Genomic DNA, 20,245 nt, shown 5'->3' on the forward strand with positions numbered 1-20,245 from the left:
ACGACACGTCTGACGTCATGTCTGTTAACGCGCGTCTGTTTCCCGCGCTGAGATTAAAAAATTGTTGCAAAATGCACATCTCAACGTAACTGAGCATAAAATAAAAAGAAACATTTTCTCACTTCTCAGTGAGATATATTCCATATTCACGAAAAAACAAACAAATATCCTCTATTTATTCAGTGTGTAAATTACTTACATTTATTGTGTAATGACGTTTTGTCCATTGTATTTATAACGTTTTAAAAATGTATGAAACTGACAATAAATCCAGCATGAAAATGATGTTTTATTCAGTGTGTAAATGACGTTTTATTCAGTGTGTAAATGACATATTGTCCATTGTGTTCATAACGTTTTAAAAATGTGTGCAAATGACGTTTAATCCAGTGTGCAAATGACGTTTTATTCAGTTTGTAAATGACGTTTTATTCAGTGTGTAAATGACATTTCGTCCATTGTGTTCATAACGTTTTAAAAATATGTGTAAATGACGTTTAATCCAGTGTGTAAATGTCGTTTTATTCAATCTGTAAAATGACATTTTATTTTGTGTGTAAATAACGTTTATCTGTAATCTCAAGAAAATGTACATTTTTGTGTTATTGTAAACAGTATAAATTTACACAGTAAAAATATAAATCACAATGCTTAAATGTTCTTTTCAGGTTCACCAAGACCAGGAAGTGACATTGACCTGAACATGAAGTCTACTAAACCCGCGCGACTTCGGGGCATGAAGACAAGCCCATATAATATCTCCAAGGAAAATTGTAACAACGTAAGTAATAATGCAATAGATTTAAACAGTAATTCAAAAATTACTGATAATGAATCTCATATTATTTCAAGTCTCAAGAAATACTAAAAATCAGTCATTCTTTTATGAGATATTAATTTGTGTTTTTTTATCTAAGTGTACACACTTGATGTTTAAGTTATATGTGATGATAGGAAAGGGGTACTTGTAGATTATGATCTAATCGTATTCAGTAACAACAAATTTCTTACGTTTAAAAACTGTTAAATAATTCTAAATTATTCTGTATGAAGTAATTAGATAACATTTGATTTTATGTAACTATATCTAAAATAGTTTTGGTCAATGGCAATGAATACAGACCTTATTTGCTTACTTACATTTGAACTTGTCTGTATTTTTGGACTACGTGGCTCAGGGAATGATTTTTTATGGGAAATGCGCTTGTTTAAACCATTATTGTTTATTTACAGAACGGACAAACACAAACACTGTTTCATGATGATAGCAAACATTACTACAGCCAGGAAGATCACTGATGAACTGATTTTTAATTTCTGATTAATAACCTGTATCAAAAGTTGTCTATTAAACGTAATTTTGAAACTTGAAATTTGTATATTTTAGTATGATGAAAAGTGGTAAGAAAAAAAATACTAACATGGTTTATGACTTGAACGTACTGCATTCTAACGGTGTTAATATGCATTGACCTTTATTTCAATGTAGGAGAAAGAACTGTTTAATATTCAAGAATTTGCCCTTATCTACTGTACTTCGGGATCGACTCTCATACCGGCGATACCATCCAAGGCTTTGATTTTGGATTACCAGCTGTGTCCTCTAGCAATATTTCTTCTTCTTCCCATTAAAGTACAGGGCCCTCTCTGGAGCATAGACGTACTTGAAATCAAGCTGAAAAAGCCGCTATATACTAAAGCTTCTGTTATTGTTTGAACATAAAACGTTTTTCCTGGGTCAAACATCTGTACATTGTGCGGAAAGTAAAATTTATCAGGATATTATGAGAATACTGCCCTAAAGTCGAAATGTCTTTTGTTCGACTTAGCAGTGCGAGTAACAATTAAGATAGATGCCATTTTAACAATCCACTGTTATTACGATTTATACAGAACGTCCATCGATGGCTACATAGATAGACTGGTATTTGGTTGTTTGCAGGAAAGTGGGCTTCTCGCCGGTGCAGAATGATAACACAAAACCCATCGTGACTTAAATCGATGAAAAACCTGTTGTTTTATAAACAAATTCTTAATTTCACAATTAAGATAGTTGATGCTATTTTAGCAATTCAAGCATGTTAATAACAGGTGCTTTAGTAACGTTTTTAGCTTCCATGTCAGTTGAATCAAGCAATGACAGCCCTTGATGACTGTTATTATTAACGTGCGATGTACACGCTTAGCTATAATTCATACACTGTCTCGAATACCGCGTCTGAATTGTATTTTCTCCTGTACAGCCGCTACTAAGATGGATAAACAGTTTTAACCATAAAATTATCTGGCGTAACACATATATCATCCCTATTGCTTAACGCACGCTGAAGCCCATGAATTGTATCCCTGTGGTCAGCGTTGTGTGAAATTGGCTTTGAGATCGACATTCACTGTGGTAGATCGACATTCAATTTTGAAAATTGTTCAAGTCGTCGATCAGCATTCAATGTAGACTCAGGTCTGCAACTGTAAATCAAAATTCAATTTTTTTCAGGTCATAAATCGGTATTCACCTAGGGTCCGAATCATAGACACATACATGTAGCCGTGCTTATTAAATTTGATCATAATACAGTTGCATGCCGTTTAAATGCCTTAACCTCAACACCACCAAACATGCCATGTATCAGCCTGTTGTGTACGCTCTGCACCGCATGCATTGACTAGCTAGAGATCAGAAGCGGACACGGATACAGACATTTGAAAAGAGCTAAGAATGTTACTTTACAATCACAATCGCTCTGATTTCAACAGTTTGTGACCCTTCTTGGCCTTCATATCAGATGAATCTGAAAATAACGGACAATGGGTTGGGTTGGGGAAGCATTTCGACTTTCCACTGTATATACGGTCGGAATTTAACTATATTAATTAACAGGCCAGTTGTAAAAGGTTCCTGGCTCGTCTCTTCTTCTGTATCCATTTAATTTGTAATTAGCGACACCAGTAGAACCACTTTCCTTACGCACTATCCAATTCCATCACTTGAAATTTGTTCTTGGTACAATGGTAGTAATTTTACAAATGTGCCTCCGTGGTCCACTCGAACGTAGTCCATATCAGTGTATATAGTGCCCTTTTCCCTCCTAGTAAAGATGCCACTTGATTTTAAAGAATGAAGTCTGCGGGTGATTTTAAGCTACTTCTATGCTTGCAAGCTTAATCCGAATGAAAGTAAAAGTAGGTATGAGCCGCGCCATGAGAAAACCAACATAGTGGGTTTGCGACCAGCATGGATCCAGACCAGCCTGCGCATCCGCGCAGTCTGGTCAGGATCCATGCTGTTCGCTTTTAAAGCCTATTGGAATTGGAGAAACTGTTAGCGAACAGCATGGATCCTGACCAGACTGCGCGGATGCGCAGGCTGGTCTGGATCCATGCTGGTCGCACACCCACTATGTTGGTTTTCTCATGGCACGGCTCATATATCCTGATTTCCAGCTAAGCAATATTAGCGTTTTTGTCCCGAGACCATGACAACATCATTGCATTATGTTATGCCTCATATTTATGTAGTTTTTGATTGCTCGTAGACAGTCCTGCAAGACAATGGAAGTCACGCAAGAAATGAAAGGCTGGAAATGAGGTTAAAAAAATGCTATATACATTGCTATTTTACAAAGACAATAATAGCGTTTTAAGATCAGAATTTAATGATAAATACTAGTTTAAATCAAACTTGATATATCATTTACAGATCTATGGCAAAATTGAGATTTTTCCAGAAAGAAGGCTAAATTCTGACTTCTTACGTAGATCTCCAGGCCTTTAGTTCTGATAAAGCCATTTTAGATACAAATGATAGAAATTGGTGACTTTTCGAGTGCTGTTTCTTGCAAAAGAATAACAGAAATAAGAAAACTAAGGCCGTATATGATGCTTAATTTTCTTAAATACTTAACAAAGGCAGCCACTGAAATTTTAGTTTTGTCTCTAGTTATTTCACATCTGGATTATTGCAATGTCATATACTGTATGGTGTAGCTAACTGTGAGGTGTGTAAGCGGATGCAACGTATTCAAAACATGTGCGCAAAACTTGTCCTTAACAGGAGTAAATTTGACAGTTCTACACAAGCATTGTGCCACTTGCACTGGTTGCCGGTGAAAGCAAGAATTGAGTTCAAGATACTTTCTTTCACGTGTATAGCTGTCACACTGGCAGAGCACCTCTGTACTTAACAGAATTGCTTACAGAATATATTCCTAGTAGACAAGGTTTGAGATCGTCTGAAAATTCTGAATGTCGTTATGTTGTTCCATACAACAAGTGCAAAACATTCAATGATAGAAGTTTCTGTACTATTGGTCCAAAACTTTGGAATGAACTGCCGTTAGAACTACGCAAAAGTAAATCACTTGACACATTAAAAAAAAATCTTAAGACACTGTATTGTAGAGATTTCGCGGCATTGTTTTAAATATTTGATAACTGTTTATCACGCGAAAACAGCAGGTGATAGTTCTTAAATTTTGTAAAAGGTTTTACATTTCAACTTTTATATCTCCATGGTTTTTATATCTTCCACATGTTCCACGCAATTATTATGTAACACCGATTGTTGTTTTTTTTTAAATGTACGGGTGACTTATTTTAAAGCGTCATATTTTCAACAATAGCTATTCTATCAAACTTTAAAGCTTGCAAAATTGTTGATGAATGACATGTACAATAATTGATTGCGACAAATTGCTGTGCCTTTTATGCAATCATGTTTACATTCTCTATACTGCTGTTTCGTCTAATTTCATAGGCAGACTCGACAACGTTAAAGAGTTTCGTTATGCGCTCGAGCAAAACGATTGAAACAGAAACAGATTGCCGCTTTTATCCTCGTAAAGATTTCTCAAATTCCAAGTTTGTCAAAGAGAACGGCTCCCGAAATGTGCGGTATGGCACGGGACCGAGTCATCCACGCGCTTTATGTAGGAAATATCAAGCGTTTATTAACATGGAAAACGAAAGTGGAATTTTCTTCGATTTTTGCGCATTTTACAAGTTTTAAATACACGTCATAGGTAATTCAATTCATAAAAAAATGTTTTAAATTGATAATGCAGTGCTCTGGGTATAAACTGAATAAAAGTTTTGAATCGTTGCGACATAACTCTGTGTCATACGCGTATGTAGCTCGGATAGATATGTTCGGATGTACTGTTTGTATCTTGTTTTTAGGCTGATCAGGACAAAATCTAATTTAAGCCTACGTGGGTCTAGTCACAAATAGTTCAAAAATAAATGTTGCTATTTTTCTTCCTTTCCTTTAGTTCTGGCTACCACATCTTATCTGATGCTATTTTCCTTGGTAGCCTAGTGGTAGTCCAACTAATTTGACTCGATCCCAAGGAAATATTGAGATATTTTTTCATATGGGCAATATCCCCACTCGCGTCAAACACTCGAATGACCAAAATAGTTGAAGCAACTTCCGATGAAGTTTTTTCATTGCTGCCGACGCTTTACATGCTATAGGTTAAGTGTCGATTATTTCACAAATTGCATAAATTAAAATATAACTTACATGTATCGAAAGGGGATTCAATTCCTCATTAATCTGTGTTAAAATTATCAAATAATATCGAAAATTACAAATTTTCTGGTTATTTAAACTTTTGTATGTACTGTACATGATCAACGTTTACCGTGTGTTTACACGCCTTATAAAACCAATAACTTTACATGACTGTGTCTGTGATTTAACTTCCATTATTTTGGTCCTTCAAAGTTTTGACGTTAAGATTGCCTGTCACAAATATAAAACAATCTGAACGTCGAATTATTTTGACTAGCCTAGTGGTAGAGCGCCTGCTTCGAGTGCGGGAGGTCGTGGGTTCAGTCCCTGGTTGCGTCATACCAATTTTAAAGACGTGAAAAATGGTATTAGTAGCTTCTTTGCTTGGTGCTCAGCAGTAAGAGGATAGTGCTAGGACTGGTCAGCCCGATGTCAGTATAATGTGACTGGGTGGGATATCGATCACATGTCTATGGCACGATATTCCAGTGAGGCAGCACTATATAGTTTGGCATTGTGCTCACTGCTACAAGTAGACACCGTAAAATATTACAGACAGCAATACCCATTTGCAACTTTAGTGTATAACTCCTTTTCAAATGGTGTTGTGCTTTATTTTGTGCCAGATCAAAAGAAAAATGGATTAAAAACGTATTACGATTTCTGGTTAGGGTTTCAATATGGGGTTCGTTTCAGCACAGAGATCCAAAACATCATATATACTTGTAACATCTCTGAAGCTTAATTGTTTTAGCTACCTTTCCTTTTGCCCTTTCTCAGTAACATCATGTGTCATTCTTTTACTCTATGCATACGGGTGAAACACAATATAGGGAACAGTAGTGTTGCACTTGGAGGTGAAAAAATAAGTTCTTGATTTTGGCAAAAAAAGTATTTTTCTACATAGTAGAGTGCTTGAAATATAAGCAACTTAAGTGGTTTGCTGGTACTTGCATCGGAAATGTAATTTTTAAAGGCTGATAAAATGCATATTTTTGCTGGTTACGGACACTACAAGTGGTACATTTTGTAAAATAAAGCTTCAAATTTTGATAAACTTGAACTATTTTTACTGTTTTGTAGGACAAACACATGGAAATACATAATGCAAGGCAAAAATAGGACTCTGAAAGGTACAGATACTGAAAAAAGAAACATATTGTTGGATATTACTTTGTTGCTAAAAAACATGTATATTTCAAATCATCTGACATCTTCAATTTAAGTGTTAATGATGAAAACTTAATGAAAAATCAACACAAATTCTGTCTTTGTTGAAACAAAATGACTTAAATCAAAGGAGTAGTGATTAATTTTCAAAAAAATCCTAAATATTGGTAGATACCAGTAACTGGTTACGGACACTACAAAAAACCTCAAGAATGGTTTTGCATTAGATTATGTTAAAAACATTAAACCCACTCATGAATTATTTGGTATAATGTTAAAATGATATCTGAATGGGAAGTGTATTTAAATTTGATATTCTTTAAACAAAAATATACAACTTGGCAAATTAAAACCAATGAAAAAGAAAACAGAACAACAAAATCTGAAAACTTCCTGTTTTCATGAAATCTTGTAACTTAATAAGCAATATTAAGTTCTCTAAGTGATACATTATTATCAATACTTTGTATTCATATCACACAACTAACACTTACACTTTTTTACTCAAGAATGTCACTAACCAGAAAAAAGAAATTAAGTTCATGGTTATGGACACTATACTATGAATTATCTAACGAAAGTTCACATATCTATAATCTTTTTGTAACTTTTTTTTCAAATTTTCAGATGTCTTGGTGTTGAAAATGTACCCCTATTATCAGTCATAGTAGATTCATCTATAAATGCAACAACATTGTCTCTTTACTCCTATGACAGATCCTGTTTGTGCAGACACATAAATTTCTTTCCACTCTTTTTCCTTCATCATATGATTTTGATATTAGTTCTGCTTTTTTAACTAATCTAGTTTTGAGTTACTCTTCTCTACTTCTTGTCGCTGTCTCATTCTACAATCCTTCTTTCTTTCTCTTTCATTTTTCTTTTAATTTTCACATTGGCCTGGATTGAATTTCTGCCTTTCTTGCCATTTAACCTCTTCTAACCTATTCAGCATTTTTGTGCCTTTTAAGTTTCAGCATTGCAGCTGCCTCATCAGATCAAAACTCTATATCTGAATCACAAAAGCACAATGAAATCAGACATGCTTCTACGTATAAAGCAATTAAATTGCAATATAAAACTAGATTTTATAACCATACGACACAGATCCGCACACATACTGTGCCATTCTCTATAAAGTAAAAATGATCATAACTGCCACCAGTAAAAATATACTCAGAGAAGATTCCTTCCCCTATGGTCATCTGCACATAAAGCTTGTTCATCTGTTAAAGTTAGAAGCAAATCAGCTAAAAGTCTGGGAATCGTTGGACACACAGGATTTCCCCTATCGTACTATATTCCATATAGCAAAAATTATCAAAGGGCCATAACTAAAGTAAAAACAGTCACAGAAAGAATTTCTCCCTTTACGGTCATCTGCACATCAAGCTTGTTCATCTGTGAAAATCTGAAACAAATCAGGCTACTAGTGTTGGAGGAGTTGGACACATAAAAATGTTTCTCTATATTCCTTATGATTAAAACAGAAACTATCAAAGGGCCATAACTGTAGTAAAATAGTCACAGAAAAAAATCCTTGATTTATTGTAATATAGACATCTTGAGCTTGTTCATCTGTGAAAAGTTTGAATCAAATGAGGCTAATAGTGTGGAAGGAGTCGGACACACAAGATTTTTCTAGATATATTCTGTATTTCTATATAAAAATATCATAGTATCATAACTGTGGTTAAAATAGTCACTGAGAAATTCCTTCTTTTATGGTTATCTACACATCAAGGTTGTTCATCTATGAAAGTTTGAAGCAGAGCAATCTAATGGTGGGAGGAGTTGGACACACAAGATTTTGAACGAACTGACGGACACACATACATAGAGCAGCAACACTATATGCCCATCACATAAATATAAAATCTCATCTAAATGAATATACATGTACCTGTCATCACATGGTTTGTACTTTGTACTTCTTGAAGAGATTTTTCTTTCATTTGCAAGTTTTTAGATATAACTTTTAATCATTAATACTCATAAAGATTTATTCACTTGAACTGTAAGATGTATAATAATTTAAACAGAAATTTAAGTAATACTGGTTGTTTTTTTTTTACATTGTTTTAATTTCTGTAGTGTCCGTAACCAGATAACACCGCCACTCTGAAACATTTTGAAAAGAAACATTATTGTAAGCTACATGAATTTGAATTATCTTAACAATGATGCTCCTGAAGAAATTTGTCTTAGTGAATAACTGTTAATTATCATTATCACATCCTTACATTTTTAATATAAATCTGTGCAGTTTAAATGATTTTTAGCACTTTTGAACTGTATCTATATTTTTATATCTGAAAATATTTGTCAACAAATACATATATTTGTTTTTTCTCAATAATAAGAAACTTTGAAATGATAATTTTTCATATTTCTGTAAAAAGATGCAAGTTTTAATTTTTTCAGTTCTGGTTACGGACACTACAGTTTCGAGTAACATTATTAAATAGACAAAATTTACCTTTTGTAGTGAAATTATTAATAGACTTTATTAAATTTGTCATCAGTGAACCTTCCATATTGAAAAAAATAGTGATTCTTTATCTCTCGTCGCTTCCATGTTTGCTATGACATCTTTCAATTTTATGCTGCAGCAACAGAAAACGATGCTGTATATAAAGATGCCACAATAAGGGTTTTCCAATGTGGTTGCAACATCAACAAGTTGATGAAAAATAAAATTGATTAATTAACTTGTGAAATCATTTGTTACTTTCATAAGAATAACTATAAATAAAATTTTTAAAAAAAGTTTATTTACACCATTGAAAGACAGTTTACGGACACTACAGGGGTTTGTAGTGTCCGTAACCATATTAGTGGTGCTACAGAAAAAATGTAGTTAACAATAAAGGAAATAGCATAAAAATTTAATATCAACAGTTAAATTTGATAAGAAAAAATCAATAAAGACTCTCATAATATCTTACAAATCTACAAAATACAATTGGTTACGGACTCTACATCTTTTCATAAAAACCTGATTTTCAATTTTAAAAATTCGTACAATTAAATTTCAGAAATACATGATTTTGATTTTTTTTCTTTAAGTACTATTACAACAGAGAAATGATTCTAGACCAAAATATTAAAGAAAAAATAATGTTAACATTGCAATTATTCATTATAACAAAAGGAAGGAATTTCAGTGAAAAACTGCATAACATCTTACCCATTTCACATTTTTCTCGACAGCTTCAACAATTTTCAACCGATCATGACAAATCAAACACCAAAATAACCCTTAAAAAATTGTCTTTATGCTGATAACACACATTTACATGGAAATATATAATATCATACCATTATCTTATTTGAAAAATATGGAAAATTCTAAGTGCAACAACATAACGCTTCAAAAATGACTTTTTCTAGATGCGTTTTTGCCACTGCATGAAAACTATTTGAGCTAGATCAATAAAATTTGGCACAGAACTTCTTCATATTTAGTGTTATGAAGTGTAAATGTTAAATTGCAATAAAGGGTTAGGAAATTTATGAAAACCATGTATAACAATGTGATATTCTAAATGCTCCCTATATTGTGTTTCACCCGATAGCATTCTATGATTCTATCGAAATTTGCACGTTCCTATCACATACAAGATAAAAGTAGTGGCATAAGAACTTTTTATCTCGGAAAGAGATGTTAAAAGAACCAAAAAGGGGTAAATTCAGCGGGTTGTATTTAACAAACTATAGTTTTCATATATAAAAAGTTAACACCCCATTTTCTTTTTCTATCAGTCAGGAGTGTAACTGTTTTAAGTTATGTAACCTATTTCAGTTACTTTTTCAAGCATTTTATAACCTGTATTAGTTATAAAATATAGATAACCCAGGTAAGTTATTCAAAAAAAGCCTTTTTGCTGTTCTCACAAAGTGACCTTTAATGTGTAATTAGTAGCAAACTGTGGTTAATCAAATTCTCTTTTAGTCTGATCATGACCTGATGAGCATAATGGGATGTTAAGAGTTTTATAGCTTTAAAACTATTTGCGTAAGACTATATCAGCCTTGCATAAAAAAATTTACTGCTTACTGCATAGCTGGAAAGATAAAAGGCCAAGGATTCAGGAAATGATTGCATTAGTCACATTCAAAATGAGGAATTGACACAGGAGGTCTTTGTAATATTTTATGATAACTGAAACAAGTTATGAAAGTAAACGCGATAACTCAAATTGGTTATAAACTGTGTTAACTTGAAACAGTTACACCCCTGACTATCTATAGTACCATTATAGTTCTTTATGGGAATATAAGTCCCTGAAAATCTGATATGCTAGAAAATGTTGAAAAAACCATTATCAAGTAAGTGAACTTTATATGAAATAAAGATCAGCCTTATTTAGTGGTGTTCAGCCTTCCATCTAGGATGTAGCGCCATACTTACACTTCAAGTCTTGCTTTACTAGAGTAATGTTTTCTGGCTGGTTCATACCATAACTGATGATATCCAGTGTTAAGTCATAAATTTCAAAGAATTGTTTCAGTAGATTTTCTACTTGCTGAGACAAAAGCTTGCTACTTTAGATGGAAGTGTCTAGGGTTACGATCCATGTAACCTCAAGAAATGCATTCTAGAGGTACAGATAGGGTTGTCAGAGAGTACAGACCTCCCTTTTCCAGATATTGTGTGTTATTTACATCTTTAAATTTGTTGCAAATGAAAGATAAGATTTTAAAAATCACTATTTACATAAACTTGAATGGTTCATAGATACCAGCATTCACCTGATTGTTTACATTTTCTTTCGAAACGTAAGTAACCGAAATATTGTTTGTGAAATCTTCCCTTGTAACAAGTAATGGTTAATGAAAGTGCAGAAAACTAGATACTGTAACAGTCTCAGGAAAAATGTGTAGCCATGACCGGGACTCGAACCTCGGACCTTCAGCTATCTGGGCCAAACCTCTACCAGTTGAGCTACCGAGGCCATCAGATACGAGAACCGCTACACACCTTCCCTCTTTTTGCGAGACATTGGTACTCTTGGCCAATGTTTGCCGCAGACTGTTAACCGAATTCAGATGCACACCCAGCCAAACTGCTTCGCCCCACATGAGCTCCAAGGGTGAATATCTCGGTAGAACCTCCAAACAGTAACAGTCTCAGGAAAAATGTTCAGCCTCGACGGGGACTCGAACCTCGAACCTTCGGCTTACTGTGCCAACGCTGTACCAATTGAGCTACCCGATACGAGAACTGCTACAATACCTTAAATCTGAAATAATGCCCTAAATATCATTAAAAACTTAAAGGGGATTGTTGTGAATTAAGCATAATGTAAACAGTTGAGTGAATGCTGGTATCTGTGAACCATTAAGATTCATGATTTAGGTGAATACTGATAACATTTTGATAATTCATTTGTAACAAAATTAAAGATACAACTAACCCACATAAGCTGGTAAATGATGTCCATAATCCTAAAAAAATCACTTACAGGCTTGTCTAGGGGTACTGCTAGGAACCGCTAGAATGCAATTCTATAAGTATGGATCCATATCTCCAAACACTTTCAAAATGAAATCTAAGGCCTAAGGGCTGCAGTCTGTAAAAGCAAATTTGAAGTAAATGGGCATAGAACTGTCCTAAAACAATTTTCCTTCAAACTGCATTTTAGATTACAACAATGTGTTCTTTACATTCAAACACTGACGTAAGTACTTGATTTGTATTGCATCACAAGTATAACTAAACCACTTAACCATCAATAAGCGCACGTTTACTTTAAATAATGCCTTTTTTAAATGATCAGATACCATGGACAGTTATGACTCACAGTGTACAAAAGTAAGTATACTGAATGGACAATCTGTTCTTATTTACTTTGAACAAGTCTTTTCAACACATGCATAAAATGATAAATACAAATAATATAACGTGGTAAGATTAGTAAGCACAATGTCCTTTTAAAGTTACCTTATTGTATGATTTTGTGTATGATTATGAGTTGAAACAATATGACTAAGGCACTGTGACTGTGCACACTATTTAGTTGTTTTTGTCATGGCAGATTATGTTGTAAAAACAGAGGAGCTGAAACACCGATATGACTGACCCAGGTTTCCAAGGAAACAACGGGGCTGATCCAGAAACCCTGGAGAAAGATGGAATTTCCTTTGCCCAGCAGGCTGTCACTTGTGACCAACAACAGCAGCATGCTATGGCAATGTTCTTTTATACTGTAAGTATATGCAGGCAGTTTGCATTTTGAACTGTTTTGCTTGTTGCAAGTTAGAAGAATTATAGGAAAAGATCAGTCCTGTGCCAGAAAACCTTATTTGAAATCTGAAATTTAAGAATGTCCAGATTACTTAAGGTAAACGAGGTACGTAAATCATAAGTTTTTTATCTTTGGTATTTTGCATGCTATTGTATATGCTATATGTAATACTACTATATGCAATTTACTGCATATACAATAGTTTCAGAAAAAAACAGCGTTGCATACAATATTATGACAAATACATATGTTTAAGTTTGTATTAAGGTCGGGGGTGAAGAAGATGGTCATTAGGTCAAATCATATAAAATAACCTTGTTACCCACTAGAGGTTCATCTTCATGAAACTTGTCTGTATAAAATATAGGTCAAATACATGTGAATACTCGGGTGATAAGTTTTTTGTTGTTTTTTTTGACGTAGGAAGCCGCCCAGGCCTTACTGAATGCAGTAATGAGTGGGTCAAGAATGCCTGGGATCACAGATAAGGCACATCAGTATATAACTAGAGCAGAGGAACTGAAGAAAATGAGTGAGTGCATCAAAAATATGGGCAGATAATTCCGTTTCTTTGTTTATAGAATGTGAACTTGTCCTGTAACACTGGCTGCCTGTGTAACTCTTGTGTTTATCATCTCTAACATATCAGGTTAACTTGGTTCAGTCTATTTTTATTAGCTATAGGTAAAGAAGGGAACTTTATATTGTGGGTCATAAATACTGATGTTTCCACTCACAGTGTTTGGTTTAATGATACATTAAAAGTCCCAATCTTATGTGTTGAAATTCTGGTTAACTATATGTGTGAAGCAGCATTGGCTATAGAGCCTTTAATAAACTTTTCCGTTTTCAGCCTCTCACAGTACACAAGCCATGCATCAAACAATGACATCACACCAGGTAACATTTAAACAGAATACATTCTTTTTAACTAGCTAGAATACTATAGTACATGTACACAGAACAACAAAGTGCTTGCATTCTCTGTGAAAAAATGGTAATTGTAGTTCTGAAAACATTCAAATGTTTACAGATGAGAGATGCAGTAGTGATATTATTGCATTTAACATTGATCATCCATATAATCTATAAAATAGGTTTCATGAATAAAGAGGACAGAGCTTTTATTTAGTATTTGTTCACAGACATGTGCATTCTATCTTTTCTTAATTCAGCTTTCTGCAATATCTTGCCAAGAGATATATTTATGTACTTGAGTCATGATGCTGAGTGCGAGAGCCAGGGAATACCACCAGCTGTTTATAGCCAGGGTATATCCTTAGCAGTTTATATTCAAAGACATGACCTTCACAAGAAGAAAAAACAAGTTTAACTGCTTTTAGCTCCAACCTGGCTATTTAAAACATTATGGACCACACCCTTCAAGGCTCAATATCTTATCTTTATTCTTCTTACTTTCAGCTTGACTTAGAAAGAGCTAGATTTCTAATTAAGCAAGCATTTGATGAGGATGATGTTGGAAATGAACAAGAAGCGATAGATCTGTACACAGAAGCTGTAGAACTTTGTCTTAAGATTGTAAGTCATTTGAGCCGTGCCATGAGAAAACCAACATAGTGGGTTTGCGACCAGCATGGATCCAGACCAGCCTGCGCATCCGCGCAGTCTGGTCAGGATCCATGCTGTTCGCTAACAGTTTCTCCAATTCCAATAGGCTTTAAAAGCGACCAGCATGGAGCCTGACCAGACTGCGCGGATGCGCAGGCTGGTCTGGATCCGTGCTGGTCGCACACCCACTATGTTGGTTTTCCCATGGCACGGCTCATTTATGTTTTGTACCTTATACTTAATATAAATATGAAAATTTTAGCACCAAATACTGTCTGAACAAAGATTTGCCAAATGCAAGATGTAAGAATTAGATAAAAAAAATTCAAACTTTATTTATAGTTTGGCATTTATACAAAAAAATACATTTGCTGTATATACAGCTAGGTGTGCCTTTGAGGCCACCTGCATTAAGCAGCGACTTGCCTTAAGCTAACTTCCAGGATTGACGTTTTGTTATAATTTCATCTTGTCTTAAGCAGCCAGCTGCCTTGAGCAGCCACACTGGTTCCTTCACTGGCTGTTTAATACAGGTTTGACTGTAGGTCTTACCCAGATGCATAGTACATGTGTCAGTGAGCACATATATTACATTAATAGGCATTTTAAATGCCTGTTTAAAGATTCAAAGGACTTCGGACACTATCATATGCTTCTAGCCTACATTTCAAATGCAAATTTCTCCTTAAGTATTTAAACAATACCCAAAGCGTCTCGAGTCAGTGATAAACCAATGTATTAGTTAATTTATTACAGCAGAAACTGATTTGTATCTGTTCCTATCAAGATGTTTTTCTTATTTTATCTGGGCTAGGGTATATTTTCTTGAAAAAATAAAATGTTTAAATTTCCGTGAAAATATAATGTCATCACTTTACGGAAGTTTTAAATATTTTAATTCCAGTCGAAAAAAGTGACAAAATCTGTTTATTTAAGGAAAAAATAACATTTTAATATTAAAATCCTATAAATAAATAAAAAAGGGAACGATATTTTTCCAAACAACCTGTACTTGATTTATCTATACATTGTTCATAATGTAAAGTTATTGACGCATTACATTGTGTGAATAGGTATACATGTATAAGTGACCGGTCAGTTTTATTTCAGTGGTTCAGGTAGTTATTTAAGTACATGTTCATGTCTGTATAGCTCTGTTATAAGTGATGGCAGCTATTTGTGTGATGTATAACATTAATAATAAGAAAAGTCAGTAATCTTATCAAGGCCGTAGGGTGGGATTTTTTTAGGATAAGTACCAGTGGCACACATAATATTTGAGCCGCGCCATGAGAAAACCAACATAGTGCAATTGCCACCAGCATTGATCGATCCTGACCAGCCTGCACATCTGCGCAGTCTAGTCAGGATCAATGCTGTTCGCTAACGGTTTGTCTTATTCCAATAGACTTTGAAAGCAAACAGCATGGATCCTGACCAGACTACGCAGATGCTCAGGCTGGTCTGGATCCATGCTGGTCGCAAAGCCACTATGTTGGTTTTCTCATAGCACGGCTCATTTCGCTTAAACATGTAATAAAAATGTATCCGAAATGACAGTTCTATCTGAGGCTTGCCTAAGGAAGCTGGATCGGAAAAAGTTAAATCCGGATAAGTCTGACAACAACCCATCTATAGATAATGTTGTCTATTCAGGGCTGAAGTTGTGGGCAAAACATATTCGAAAAGTTGAAGCAGGTCGCTGCTTAAAAGTTCCACCTGAAACTCGGCTGGACCGTTTAGTTCGTGTTCGCGTCTAGCCGTATTTGTATATGCCATCTGCATGGAAAGCGACTTGACACATCACTTTCGTGGCATCACACTGAATGTGAAACCGTCACTGATATGACCTGCCAAGAAACTACTGTTCTTGACCTATGCATCACAGGCATATCAATGCCAAGCTTTATTTCTGTTGGATATAGACTATAGTCAGGATCAGATAAAATGCTGTGCACATATTGCCCCTTTTTTTGTTGTGTTTAGGCCTAGTCCGCCGCAAAGAAAATCTTCAATTCAGTTTTTACTGAAGGAAGAACATGAAGTGATGAATGCGTGTCACATGTAGTATGTGTCTAAAAGAAATAAATATAAATGCACAGAAAAAGATGAAGAAATAAATAAATGAAATATATATAAAAAATACAAAAAAAAAAAATAATAAAAACAAAATGGAAAACAAATTACATCCTGGTATGCGCGTCGCGAGGAGGGCATGCAGAAGATTACCTGGTGTGTTGCCAGTATTTTACAGCACACATTTGCCAGTCTACTACAACAAACAAACAGGATATGCGGATGAAAATTTAACCCAATGAATAATAATGAATTAACAGTATTTGCTTCTCTCACTACTCTACATGTATAACATGCCTATATGTGCCCATTCAAACATTTGTATAGTATTTTAGTTACAAACAGATGTAAAAATATGTGACTATCAAATTATTAAAAATGAATATAAAAAGTATTGGTTACTTTACATTTGGGAACACCCTGTAGTTATATTTTTTGTTTAAAAGTACTGTTCCACCCCTTGCATCAACACAATAGTCACAGAAAATGTGTATAATTAATATCTACATATGCTGGTCAAATATGGTTTTGATGCACGGGGGGGAACAATGTTTTTTAAAGCAAAATAGCTTTTATATGTATATAACAGGGTACGTAATTCTATTTAGAGCAAAAATTACCATTTTATGAAAAAATATTGAAAAATTTGACTTTAAGAAATAATCTCAAATATGTATTTTGATGGTATATGTAATTAAATACTTATTTCTTAGTGGTTTATTTTTCACTCTTGGAGTAGGCAAATTCATATAGAAAGTGTCCGAAGTCCTTACCTCTCTTACTTATCTTGGAAAGAATAAACAAGAACATTGATGTGAAATTATGTAAGGAAGTTTAAAAATTGTTTTTATTAAATAGAACTATTATGTCAATGTTGATTACCCTTGAAGTACATAGTGGAAGTTTTTAAGTGTCAGTGGTAGTTTATTCAAATATTTGTTAAAGTTACCAGTATATAGTAAAACACAAGTCATTTCAATGTACCTCAAGGGTCAAAGTCACAGACAATAGCCATAACTCTGAACACTTAACTAACAGGCACACTCTGGGGACATCCACAGTATTTTTAGCTCACATGAGCCAAAGGCTGAGGGTGAGCTTTCGTGATCACTCACCTACTGGTGTCCGTCGTCCATCGTCCGTTGTCCGTCTGTAAACTTTTACTTTAAATGACATCTTCTCATAAACCGCTAGGCCAATTTCATCCAAACTTCACAGGAATGTTCCTTGGGTGAAGCTCTACAAAAATTGTTCAAAGAATAGATTTCCATGCTGAACTCTGGTTGCCATGGCAACCAAAAGGAAAAACTTTAAAAATCTTCTTCTCAAAAACCAGAAGCCCTAGAGCTTAGATATTTGGTGTGAAGCATTGCCTAGTGGACTTCTACCAATTTTGTTCAAATCATGACCCAGGGGTCAAAATTGACACCGCTCAAGGGGTCATATGATTTTACATAGGAAAATCTAAAAAATCTTCTTCTCGAAAACCAGAAGCCCTAGAGCTTAGATATTTGACATGTAGCATTGCCTAGTGGACCTCAAGATGTTCAAATCATGACCCCGGGGTCAAAATTGACCCTGCCCCAGGGGTCACTTGATTTTACATAGGAAAGTCTTCAAAAATTTTCTAAAAGTAAACCAGAAGGCGTAGAGCTTAGATATTTAACATTGCATTGCCTAGTGGACCTCTACAAAAATTTTTCAAATCATGACCCCCGGGGTCAAAATTGACCCCACCCCAGGGGTCACTTGATTTGACATAGGAAAATCTTCAAAAATTTTCTAGAAATAAACCAGAAGACCTAGAGCTTAGATATTTGACATGTAGCATTGCCTAGTGGACCTCTACAAAATTTGTTCAAATCTTGACCCCCCAGGGTCAAATTGACCCAGCCCCATGGGTTGCTTGATTGTATATAGGGAAATCTTCATAAATTTGCTAAAAATAAACCAGAAGGCCTAGATCTTAGATATTTGATATGTAACATTGCCTAGTAGAATTCTACAAACTTTGTTCAAATCATTACCCCTGGGATAAAATTGGCCCCGCCCCAGGGGTTACTTGATTGTACATCGGAAAATCTTCCAAAAAATTTCTGAAAATCATCAGTTTGACAGTTGAAACATGCAGCTCATATTACTCAGGTGAGCAATCCAGGGTCATCATGACCCTCTTGTTATTGTTATGCCGTGACATTAAATTTGTCTTTATTTGTTTACAGAGATCTGGAACAAGTGATACAGCTTTACAAGATAAGGTGAAAAAACTGGCAACACAAGCTTTAGATAGGTACTGGCTATGTTTTTATATAAGACATAATGTGTAGAAAAACCATGATTTAATATATTTAAACATGACAAAGAGGTTATATGCCTGCAGAATAATTTCACAATGATCTACCTAAGTAATTATATTTAAAACTGGTTCTGTTACCAGTAATGTTTTATTTCAAATCTAATATGCTTTTATTAAAAATGAGAGAAGAAATCGGATGACCCCGCATCGTCTTAGGTTTAATATCTTCCTCTATTAAACATGTAAGTCCATAATCTGTTGCCTCGAAAGACGGTACTTCTCTTTGATTGCACTTTCAGGCAATGTATCTAAGTAATTCGGCCTTTCGCGAAAGATTCGCGGTCGTCGACGCTGGTTATTTCTCCTGTCGGCCATATTTACGCAGGCGTTACTCAAGGTTTTTGTATGCGTATATTTACGCAAATATTTACGAATAAACGTACGTACAAAAGTTTAGTAAAACGCATTTACGCAAAATAATTTTGCGTACGCACAAATTTACGTAAAACTTAGAGTTACGCATACGTAAGTACGTTAGTAAAACGGTCCCCAGGTGTATTAACCTGCTCATATGTAGATGATATCATACTGGTTTATATCATTGTAAATTGTCAACATAACTTTTTTCCACTTAAACAATTAATGAATGCCAGGTTAACATATTTTGATATGATTTCATGATTTAAGCATGTTAGTAAAGAAATTTGAGGAATCCTCAAAAGATTTAACAGATTTACTGAATCAAGCATTTTTAGTGGCCTAAATTAATATAGTGTCATTTCTTTTCTGCTTCTGGTACAGCATTTCAAATAGTTGCATGAGCACAAACAATCCTGCATACAGCTCTTGTTGCATTTCAGTGGCAGCATATCATCTGCAGTAGCTATGGAGGAAGATGAGCTGTCAAGGCCTTGTGACAGTAGGTAATGATGGTAAAACATATATATGTTATTTAAACTATTGTATACAACAACTTACAACTTCATACTTTCTGAAAGGGTAACATGTAAAACATTCATAGAAATTTATATAATGCATAAAACGATCATGTTAATCCTTACCCTGCTAAATTTGTATAATGAAATTGTCCATCTTTTAAGTTTGGACACTACCATTGACTGTAAAAAAAGGTGCTTACAAAACTGATTATGGCTTGATCGCAAGCAGTGCAGATCATGATCAGACTGCATGGCTGATCATAATCTACACTTGTCGCAAAGGCAAAATCAACAACTTGCCACTGACAAATGCTTTACTGCAATCATTTTGATGTGAAATAATTGTGATACATGTGTACTCAAGAATCTATAAAAAAATTTCAGGACTACACATGTTAGTGTTCCTGATACAGACGTAGTAAATACTCTTGAA

General features: G+C 34.5%; 1 protein-coding gene and 1 long non-coding RNA gene across 2 annotated transcripts; both read left to right on the forward strand.

Moving 5' to 3' along the window:
• The first annotated feature begins 661 nt into the window (after positions 1-661).
• LOC128546928 (uncharacterized) lies at positions 662-1,373 on the forward strand. Its single transcript, XR_008366219.1, has 2 exons — positions 662-781; positions 1,234-1,373. It is a non-coding gene; the product is annotated as an uncharacterized LOC128546928 (long non-coding RNA).
• Positions 1,374-4,929: 3,556 nt separating this feature from the next.
• On the forward strand, positions 4,930-19,637 carry LOC123531224 (calpain-7-like). The gene is made up of 7 exons (XM_053518192.1): positions 4,930-5,018; positions 12,724-12,894; positions 13,357-13,465; positions 13,787-13,833; positions 14,356-14,472; positions 18,801-18,868; positions 19,562-19,637. The coding sequence occupies exons 2-7, from the start codon at positions 12,760-12,762 to the stop codon at positions 19,635-19,637; spliced, it is 552 nt and encodes a 183-aa protein (XP_053374167.1). The 5' UTR covers positions 4,930-5,018; positions 12,724-12,759.
• The last annotated feature ends 608 nt before the right edge of the window (positions 19,638-20,245 follow it).

Source organism: Mercenaria mercenaria, chromosome 11 (genome assembly GCF_021730395.1).
Source record: "Mercenaria mercenaria strain notata chromosome 11, MADL_Memer_1, whole genome shotgun sequence".
NCBI classification, from domain to species: domain Eukaryota; kingdom Metazoa; phylum Mollusca; class Bivalvia; order Venerida; family Veneridae; genus Mercenaria; species Mercenaria mercenaria.

Bases quoted from the DNA above. Each gene is read 5' to 3' on its own strand.
- LOC123531224 (XM_053518192.1), top strand. From the start codon at position 12,760: ATGACTGACCCAGGTTTCCAAGGAAACAACGGGGCTGATCCAGAAACC. The intron at 12,895-13,356 runs GTAAGTATATGC...TTTTTGACGTAG, and splicing joins TGGCAATGTTCTTTTATACT to GAAGCCGCCCAGGCCTTACT. The intron at 13,834-14,355 runs GTAACATTTAAA...TCTTACTTTCAG, and splicing joins AAACAATGACATCACACCAG to CTTGACTTAGAAAGAGCTAG.